This window comes from Haliotis cracherodii, unplaced genomic scaffold (genome assembly GCF_022045235.1).
Source record: "Haliotis cracherodii isolate W230 unplaced genomic scaffold, xgHalCrac1.p SCAF_2, whole genome shotgun sequence".
NCBI classification, from domain to species: domain Eukaryota; kingdom Metazoa; phylum Mollusca; class Gastropoda; order Lepetellida; family Haliotidae; genus Haliotis; species Haliotis cracherodii.
Genome location: NW_027266275.1, coordinates 44550387 through 44561111, shown reverse-complemented (window position 1 = coordinate 44561111; position 10725 = coordinate 44550387). Strand labels below are relative to the sequence as shown.

The window sequence follows — 10725 nt, the reverse complement described above, 5'->3', positions numbered from 1 at the left end:
GTTGCCCTGACATACTGCACGCGCACACTTTGGCTTCTATATGATCGTCCATAAATGTATATCTAATTATGTCTTATTCCGCTCTTGTACCATCAGTGGTGGTTTATGGAAAAATAAAAGCGTTCTGATGGTAATCTAGCACTATAACAATCCCAGGATATTGGGCACAAGGTATCCTAGGGTCCAAAGAGAATCGTCACGGCACTCTTTGCTGTTTTGCTGGACATAGGAGGCAAATAAACAATGCAGATATAGCATATATAGCGCCTATTGATAACGCCATATTCATGACGGTATAACTTCAGGGATCATTGCTTTAATCCTATGAGATGCGCGCAGGTAACTGCTAACACCAGATTAATACATATGTGATATATAGTCTGTCAGATACCACTGATCTTACAACGAGTCGTTTCAAAACGTATCTAACGAGCGAAAGCGAGTTAGATTCGCTTTGTTACAACTCGTTGTAAGATCAATGGTATCTGACAGGCACGAGTGCAGTAATCTGTTTCTTACACACCCTAAAATCGCACCTTTTTAAGCATCGAATCGATGCCTTTTGTCTATTCTTATGATCGCAGTAGCGCTTTAATACATAAAACCACTGTCATATGTGACGTCATCCTTTGTACTGCATACTACATATAAATAATGTGACCCTACACAAAAAGGTTTCCGCCATATCTATGGATTACAAAGGCGATGATAATGCAAACTAGACAAAAACAAAGAACACGCTGGATGCCGAGTTAAAAGTTTACACCTCAAAGAAATTACCAAATATATACAACAATGTTTAGTTCCGTATGACATCACTACCAGTGACCGACTCTTACAAAATGGCGTGTTCACTGACAACAGTACGCGGGATTTCCAGGAGGATTTTCGTTGATTGACTGATCGTATATACATAAATGTGTCACGTAAATAATCATAAATATTCTGACAATCTGCGTACTTATATTTGTTTTTTTTAATTTGCATTGATGACAACGACTTTTTGTCATTTGTTTCTAAAATGTATGAGGAATTCAGGGATGCATGTATAGCAGCAGAGTTTGAAATATACCTGATCGAATAGGCGTCTCATAACCCGCATTATGTAAACACAATCCAATATGGCGGAACGTACACTTCGTGCATATTTCCAAAACATTCTGAACGATTCTAGGCTTATCGGCAAAGTTTCAGAATTGGTGATTTGATACCCGTGATCACTAATATGCTATTTTCTACTTCATTATTCGAGTAAATATCCGATATTTAGATTTCTAAGCACACAGTAAATAACGCCGTGAATTGTGATTTGGCGAGATTTACATTTTACCTAATTTTCAGAGGCCACTTTCAGTCATTTTGCTTTGCCTAAAGTGATTATTACAATTACACGGTCCTGTGGTTCAATACAGACGTAGGCGAACATTCGACTAGTACTGAAGCACGAGCAACTTATGAATGGCTTACACTAAGGAAAGTTGTCCCTCATCATCTGACCTCAGGTCATCACCATGGAGTCCAGGGGCCTGGAATTCGATCTAACACATAATTATGTTTGATACCAGTTATCTCAAATGGGTTTCTCACCCGCAGGTGTGTAAGAATAGTTGTCTCATAGTCTCGGGGATGATGCGAGGCTCGCATTCAGTTGTACAGTTGCTAAACAATTGGGGAGTTGAATCTACTTGACCTTTGAATGAACACGGTACCTAAATACTGTTTATTAGCTATTGAAGCATATATATTTCATGAGGCTATTTCCTTCAGCGTGTATATTTCATGAGGCATTTTCCTTCGGCATATATATTTCATGAGGCAATTTCCTTCAAAAAGCAGTGCTAAACCAGTTTCAGGACGGCTGAATAAGTGAATGTGGAAAACATCCATAAAAATATAAATCAGAATGTGTCAAATAATATACACAGCTTATCATTCTAGTTGTCTTTATATATTTAATCAGGCTTTTACAAAGCACATGTAATTATGGTGTACTATATTTGCATACAGTAAGAACAACATATGTTTATCTTCGTGTTATGTTGTTATGTATAAATAAAATTACCATGTGTGTTGATTTTTATCTCAACTTATTATTCTCAAGCGGATCGTTTGCCCCTGAAAAAATGTAAACAAAATATGATAGAATGGAAACACTTTACTTGGTGTGAAAAAAACAAGGTACAGCAATACTGTCTCAGATTCACTGACCTCTTTTGGTTTGGTGGAGGTTGTGGTGGAGAGGGTAGTCAAAGCAAGGATGAAAGCGATCTTTCGGGAGAGATGGGTGGCCCTGAAAAGGGCCGTTTGGAAGGAAAGATGATGAAAAAACAGGAACGGGAACCGGAAAACGAGACACAGGAACGGGAACAGGAACAGGAACGGGAAACAGAAACGTCATCCTAGGAAGGCGGCCATACTACACCATTCGCGTTGCTCTGATTCGCAGGCTCCTGGTAGATCTGATTCTCACACAGATAGCTGCCACGTTCTTGTGTTTCACTACCCCCGTCAGCTTGAGGTAGGGGCAGTGAGGGGACCGCTTGAGGTGTTCCAGCCAAGGATCGTCGTGGGTCGCCCATCTTCTCACCCGCACACCGCAATGAAAGCAGAACACGCTATCGGTGCTTTGCGTGTACACGAAGCCCGCATGTGCCATGTCTTCAGCAGTCTGGGCCATCTGAATTGGCCACGCCTCAAACGAAGTGACCCTGCTTTCAAAAGATTGATGAAATGGCGACATCGGGTTCCTGGATGGCGGCGGTGGTGGTGTCGGCAGCGTCCTATCATCACAACCATTCATACTCCACAGATAAATCTTGGATCCATAAGCATCCGTCAGCACAGTCACCATAGTTCCCTCACTCGTATTCGTACTGCTGCTCCTCCTTTCTGCCATTCTCACGATGCAATGATTTTTTTGCACAAGTGACTCCACTCGAGTGGGTTCACTCTTAATAGGAGAGGGACCGGTTCGAACATCGCTGCCCGCTGATTGGTCCAAAACGCAGCACGCTGATTGGTCCACCACGTGGCGCACTGATTGGTCCGTTCCATGCCCGGCCTAAGCCCTGGTTTTCCAGACCGGCCAGACCCCTTGTGTTTGTTTTCCATAGGAAATGGATTTCACCATGGGAGAGAAAGCACAACCCCGGTTCGACCAATCAGAGGCCAGAACAGGGCAAGCGCATCCTCTGATGGGTCCAAAACCCAAGCTTCTGATGGGTCAGATTTGATCCTTTTTTTTCGATTTTTTTGTCGATTCCCCATCCTAAAGACAACACAACACTTATTTTTTTCAACTTTTTTTTATCCCCACTCACATGAACCAACAAAACAAAATAGGGGCGACCTGTGATTTTTGTGAACAGGAAACTTTTTTTCTTTTTCTTTTTTTTTGCCAGTCGGGTGTGAACGTATGTACATTCCTAAAACGTAGTGAACAAGTGTGAGGTCAATAAGGGCAGAAAGGTTGGTTGTTTTGATGTAGGGTACGCGTCTGGGCACTCAGTCAAAAGGCAGGCATCTCATCCACAGGAACGGAGATAGACACTTTGGTATGAAACCAATACCGTGGCATCATTCTTGACGGTGTCCTTCCAGTCCAACGTATCTAACACTTGATACGCGATAGGTCAGCATTTGGAGACAGTACACCCCCCACAACGTGCTGTATTCATGTTGTAAGGTGCGTGTATTCCTTCGTTGTTCCATCTGACCCATGCGATAGGCACTATTGTCCACCAGTCCCTGGACCATGCGTGTTGGTAATTGGCCACCGATGAGCTGATTCTTGTGAAAGTCTCTACTGCCTCTCAGAATGTCATGGGCGGTCACTTGCACACGGGAAAGGGGATACTTGGCAGTCACCCCAGCGTTAAGGCTGGACACATGTGTTTCTCGGACAGCAGGATCGATGTTGAGTTGACGGACATAAAATTCGGCTTTGGTCAGGGCTAGTTTGTAGATACCATCAGCAACACACATGAAGAAGAACTCATCGGGACTTCGTAGCAATTCCAGTTTCATAGGGACACCATCCACCAGATAACGGTCTTGAAGAAACAAGTCACAGTGTAGACGTCCTGTCAGTTCCACTTCTTTGCTGGGCACAATAAGATCACGTCGCGTTCTAACGCCCCTGTTTTTGCATCTGCATTTGCATCAGGATTGAAGGTGTCCATTTTACCAGCATCGTCGGCAAACCATCCAGGACATTGAAGGTGAGATGTTTTGGCTACTGTACCATAACTCAGAAGGGTTTCCAAGTATGCTCTGTAAGGGTAAGTGCCCATGGATGGTGTGAGCTCCAACTGATTGTGACCCACTTGCACCAGCACTTCGCAACACAGGGAATGCATCAAGTTATTGACTGTAGATACGGGGCTACCCGCCAGCGTGGTATCTTCCATCGTCTTTCGTCACAAGTAGACATACTCTCAGGTAGCACTGTTACAAATCAATGTAAGCGTTCACAGGATTGGAAATGTTAAACTGAAGTGGTCATGCCACAGAGGGTGGCGCCAAGGGACTATAGCGAATCCACTGACCATCTTGCACTGAGGTGGACACGGGGGGTATGGTAAAAAGATCCAACTGGGCCTTCGCAAGCATCTCGGCGCATAATGATGGCGGATGGATGGATGATGGGATGGATGTTCCTCCCTTGCTCTGCCTTGAAAGACGACTGGTCAGGTTGAAAGTCTGACGAGGACTCACCTTTAAACAATTCTTCTTTTCCTTTTACGCTGTTTCTGGAGGGGGTGGGGACAGCTTTACGTCTTTTAGGGGGTCTTGGCTCCTCACGTTCCTCCAAGACATCCATCAGGGCTGCTGTTCCACAATGTTTCAGACTCTCTGACCATTTGCGTTTGCTAGCAACCACATCACTCACCAACCCGGGTAGGATCTTTTTACCCATCTTGAGCACCAATGTTCCAGCAGATTTAAGGAAAGGCAACGCCATCTTCAAAATACCTCTGAGGCCACTGCCACGGTGATGATACCGTCCTTTGTGTACTTTGATGCCACTCCGACGCTGACTGAACTGTCCTCGATCCATCTGGTGTACCAACACATGTCCCAACATGTTGCTTCTGTGTTAGCAGCGACATCTGAAGTGAAGTGTCACAATGGCTTTCACCATTTGAAATGGCACAGTCACCCTGTGTCGTCCATGGTATAGTTTTATACCGTCGAGGGAACCATGCCGCAGTCCGAGGTAGCGAATGTGCTGAGGGCTTTAAATCACCACACTGTCTTGCATCATCTTCTTTGACACAGGCACGTGGATCAGCAATGGCGCCATCGTATTGCCCACAATTTGATCTTCGACCAGTTCGGTGTAAATGTACATGGTATCAAATCCTGACAGGCGATTCGCTTTTGTATCACCTATGATTTCCACATAGCCACCTACCAAGGGAGTAGCCCCCTCTTGCCACTGGGCCAAGGCACTCAAGGGAACAGACGTCTCTGTGTAGGTTTTATACTCCTCACCGAGGAGTGGTAGTTGAATAAATCCAAGCATTCTCGAGAGTGGACTTGGCATGATCACTTCCGTGTCATAGAGTGATTCGCCCGAATGGAGTGCTACTTCTCCAGAGGGGTGGAATCGCACCTTTCCATCTCCAAGCATGTCAAATCGTAGACTATCTTGAGGATACCTGGCAGCAATGACAAACCATCTCCCATCTTTCAGGACACTTGTAATATGTTCCTGAATCAAACGGTTGAAGGTTTTCACCAAATCTGCAGATGAATAGATGCCTTTCTCAATAGACATCTTCTTGCTTTCGTAACGGACGGCTCCATACTGTGTCTGTGGTATAGCGCTCAATGCGCTTTCATACACAAGGGATTTTTTTCAGGGAGAGGTTCAGCGCAAACCAGTCAAAGGGTGGGGCGACAATGTACCATGTCATCGGAAAGTGAATTTCGCTGACGCCAACCTCCCACTGTTGATGATCCAAATGCAGTGGATAAGGCAACTTGATTTCATATGCATTGACGGTGTTCTTTGGATAGATTTTGATGGAGGTATCCCTGGGCAGGCTCAAGTAAAAGTCTTGTTTCGAAAAAAAGGTGGCAGCCATGACGTCGTGAGCTAGGGTAGAAAACTCTGGGTGGATGAGGTATCAGGTTGAAGTCTTCTGGCGGATGTCGTGGGGATGTCTGGTGAGGCAGACAAGGTGGGTTGTGGAAGTATGTATCCCAAACATCTGGAAAGCAGGGCTGTCCACAACTGTTTCTCTCTGTGATCCAAGGCCATCTGAACCATGCTCATGATGATCACGCCATATATCACCATGATCTAAGCAAAAAACACGACTTCGCTGTGGGGTAACGTCATGCCAAAACAACACCAAGGGGAGTGTCGAAGCTGGGGATGTCGTGATGCAGCAGCAAGGGGAGGTTCATCGGTATCCACGGATGCAGAGAAGTTACTCTGCAGGGGCGGCGGCGGTGGTGGTGGTGGAGGTTCTGTCATTGCGTGTGTCCCCCCTCTGAATGAGCCTGAGTGACAGCAGGCTCCTTATTTTATCTGTAAATGATCTGCAGGGATCCACGAATTAAACCTGGCAGGGTAACCAGACCATGTCACCAAGACCTCTTCTTGACCCTGTTTCGGCCCTGGATGTCTTTTCAGCACGCGATCCACGGCATACATATCGTCTGTTTTCAAGATGGGCTGTGTTTCTTCAGGGTAAAAGGTTCCTTTGAGGACTTCACCATGATCATCTTTGATCCGATACACTGGAGGTGTTCTCCCTGTGACCAGACGTTCCACCGTAAACAGTTTTGTGGTCCAGTTGGGGCGATAGCCTTTCTCAAAGGTGCCTTTGGTTTTGTTGAGACGTGAAGCATCACCTTTTTTCTCCTTCTTCTTCTTCCGCTTAAGGATCCATCTGTCGTCGTAGCCTTCTTCTCTTTGGGTGACTTTGCGGGAAGAGCTTGGGGAGGGGGAACAGGGTGTGGGGTGTCCTTGGTGTGGCGTGAGGAGGGTGTTGCTGCTGCTGCTGCTTCTGCATCCATTGCCATCATTGAGGATTTCCAATCATTTCATGGGGAACATGACAGCTGGCAAAATGGTGACTCAAAAGGGTCCACCCTGCCGGACCCTCTTTGGTTTTCCGGTGACGCACTAAATCGGTGGTTGTGGAGGTGTGGTGCTGTTGGCGCTGCAACTCTAGCATGCATTGCAACAGTTGGTTGTATTCTTGTTCCTGCAGGTGAAAAGGCTGCTGGGACCTCTGCATCAACGTGTCCATCTCTTCCAAATTTTGGAGACGTTTCTTTTCCAAGAGAGGGGTGTGAAGGGTCTGACGATGCTGTTGTTTGGTGGCCTGTAGACTTTGCCATGTGTCTTCAGGCACCAACACCATCTTGCGTACTTCATGGTGACACACCACACATTGATCCCGACCTTACTGGTGTCACCCCTTTATGACCTTCCTCCAAACAAAGAGGCTAGGGCAGAACCAATAAGAGGAATGAGTCCTCTTGATAATCCTCCTCCACGTTGAAGAAGTTTCCGTTTCTTGCTAGGACTTGTTTTTTCATGAGCGTATTCAAGACTTTGCCATGCCAGTGCAAGTGTTGATGTTGAGTCATGGTCACTGGAATATTGCCTGCATACAAGTTCACCACAGATTCACAAAGGGCGTGGATGAGATTGGTAGGAGCATGTTTGAGAACATGGAGCGGCAGCACACAAATGACACAGAGCATGTTTCTGTTTCCCGAGGCACCGAGACATCTTTCCTGCATGACGGTGTTAGCCTGAATGAGACCCCTGATCTGCAGCCTCTCTCTTTTATCAGGCAGTGGCAGGAGGGAGTTGCAGCTGTTGTTGATCTGCCTTCTTGGACTTTCCTTTTGTGTGCATTTGCACCATCCACATGATGGCATCAGCTTGATACACTTTTGTGGCTTTCGTCGACGTTGTTGTCGTCGTCAAAGGTTGGCGATCCTGTTTTTTTAGGAGGGGTGCTTGAAGATAATGTTGCCATTGCAACAGGATGCGTGTCAAGACTTCTTCTGCTGCTGCTGTTGATGCTGCAGAGGTTGAAAGCGTTGAAAATCGGGTGGTGGTGGCGAGAGTGCTGATGATGTTGAAGGACGTGGTGGTGGTTGCTGCTGACGATGCATGTTCACGGGTACCATCGAACTCTTGGCGACACACAGCCCAACTGTCGAGCAAACATTAACCTCTGTCAGTGTCAGGCAGGCTGTATACTAACCTCTGATGATGTACAACATACTGTCTAACATATGTCAATCTCTGACAATCCATGGCAGACTGTCTTACACATGTTACATACATTTACATATGACGGCGTACGGCAGACTGTCTAATGTATACACTTATCCCTGTAATGTTCTCGGCAGAATAGACTGTAATGTAGACTCCCCAAGATAATATAGTAACCTCTGACGGCGCACGGTGGTCTGTCTAACATACAAGAACCTCTAACATACAAAACATATAATCCCCGTACATTCTTACCAAAAATAGTTCTGTTTTATTTTGTTTTGGGAAAAAGAAATTGTCTGCCACAAAAATTACATTACTTGAATGTGTTTTTAGAAAGAAATTGGCTCCTCAATACAAATTAACTCCCTTACTACAGACTCCATATCCTGTACTATGGCTATGGCTAGACACGTGTAATGGAACAACCATCCCTCGTTTAGTTATTTTCTAAGATGCACATCTGAAATTGTCTCAAATTGACTTGTTTCCTTTGTACGATTAGATGTTTTATGAAGATTTCTATAGTCCGTTTCAGACTTTTCTCATTTGACTTACAATCTGAACTTGCTGTTTTTGTTTGTAGTTTTCTCCCATAAAATTGTCGATAGGACTCCTTGAAATACTTAAAATCACAGGAACACAATCTGTGAAACATTCTCCCTTGTTTTAAAGAACATTTTCTTACATCTCCGACAATACTTTAACCTTTCATATACCTCTGATATAACCTGGCATAAACTGAGCAGAGACAGTGCAGGATGGACTTTCTAACATTCTCCAATACTTAATGGTGCATTCCAGTCAGCCCAACATAAACTAACCAACGACCGTGCACACGAGACTTTCTTATATACACGAAGCACATGATACCCATGTATAGACACATATTGGTCGTGAACATTACAGGTACACATTTCTCAACATAGGCTGCATGCTCATTACATTGTGTTATCATGGAACGTTTTAGATTGTCTGAAGTACTAAGATGGCAGGTTAATGCAGAAATGTTTTGGAGGGAAATGGACTCAACTTGGACGCCACCATACTGAAATTTCGAGAGCAGTGCAGAAGAACCGCACCTAGGTCAGCCTCGCAAGTCATCCAGGAAAGACGATGCAGCGTCATGAAGGCTCAAAAGACGACGACGGCCATTTAATGACGGTGCGGTTTTAAATGCACAGTGGTTTCCAGGCAGAGTGCTATTAGAAATCATCTGAAAACAGCTGGACAGAGAGCCAGAAGACCAATCAAGCGTCCCTTGTAAACTCAGACCCACAAAGCGGCTCGTTTGGTATGGTCTAATCAACGCCTTAACTGGAATATTGCATCATGGCAGGGAGTCCATTTTTCTAATGAAAGTCGGTTTCTGTTACACATGGTAGACGGCCGTACACATGTCTGGGGACAGGACAACCATGGCTGCACACAACGTTCCAGAGACCCATCCATTTGGCATGGCGTCCTGTAATGGTATTGGGGTGTGCTGCATTCAATTTATTGTGCGACAGTAATAATTTCCAGTTTTTTTCTTTCTATGTTATAAATGTTTTATTCAATTCAGGATATTATGTCACATAGTAATACATAGAGTAGCACGTCATGTGGCATACTTATTAGGTGTAGGTTACATACCTATACAGCAGACAGCAAATTAAAGTTGGCTACAGGTGTACAACAATGTTTAAAAATGGTGAAACGAGCAGGCTATATTTGCCATGGTTATTAACTAAGTGTGAAGCTAAATCCTTACAGCACATTAGTGGAAATTGTTCTTTTTCAAAATAGAGACATACACTGAAAGGCAAAAGAAACGTCATGTGGGTGTATCATATAAATATCTTTATTTTCAAATGCTTATATATGTACGTAAAGACATCGGAGAAAGACAGTGTTTGATCCACATGAAATTTACACTCTGGGGAATGTGTTTGTGAATTGTGAATTTGGGGAGGCACCAGAAGACATCACAGCTGGGGGGGTCAAAATCAGTACCTGGTGTGGCCACCACGGGCGTTGACTACAGAAACACATCTCCTGTGCATGGAGTGGACTAGCCTGTTGATGAAGGCCATTGGGATATGGGCCCATATCCTCAGGAACGCTACACGCAGTTCTGCTGCAGTTGTCGGCCTTGGGCGTACGTCGTTGAGTCGGCGTTGGATCTCATCCCACAAGTGTTCAATGGGATTCAAATCCGGACTGAGGGCAGGCCAAGGCATGATTTGGATGTTGTGCTGCTGGAGGAAGTCCCTGGTGACTCTGGCAGTGTGGGTACGGGCGTTGTCTTGCTGAAAGGTGTGGTTTTGATGACGGGCAAAAAAAGGCATATGGGGTCTGAGGACTTGGTCAATGTAGCGGAGAGCTGTGATGCCATTACCCCTGCCTGGACCAATATTCTGAAAACCCACAGGTACCACTATCTGGTTCAGTCCGATTCCACCCCAAACCATGATGCTTGGGCCGCCCCACGG

General features: G+C 45.1%; 1 protein-coding gene across 1 annotated transcript; it reads right to left on the bottom strand.

The window, feature by feature from the left end:
* Positions 1-2416: 2416 nt before the first annotated feature.
* LOC139467626 (death-associated inhibitor of apoptosis 2-like) lies at positions 2417-2896 on the bottom strand. The gene has a single exon (XM_071249153.1). The coding sequence runs from the start codon at positions 2894-2896 to the stop codon at positions 2417-2419; it is 480 nt and encodes a 159-aa protein (XP_071105254.1).
* Between the last annotated feature and the right edge of the window lie 7829 nt (positions 2897-10725).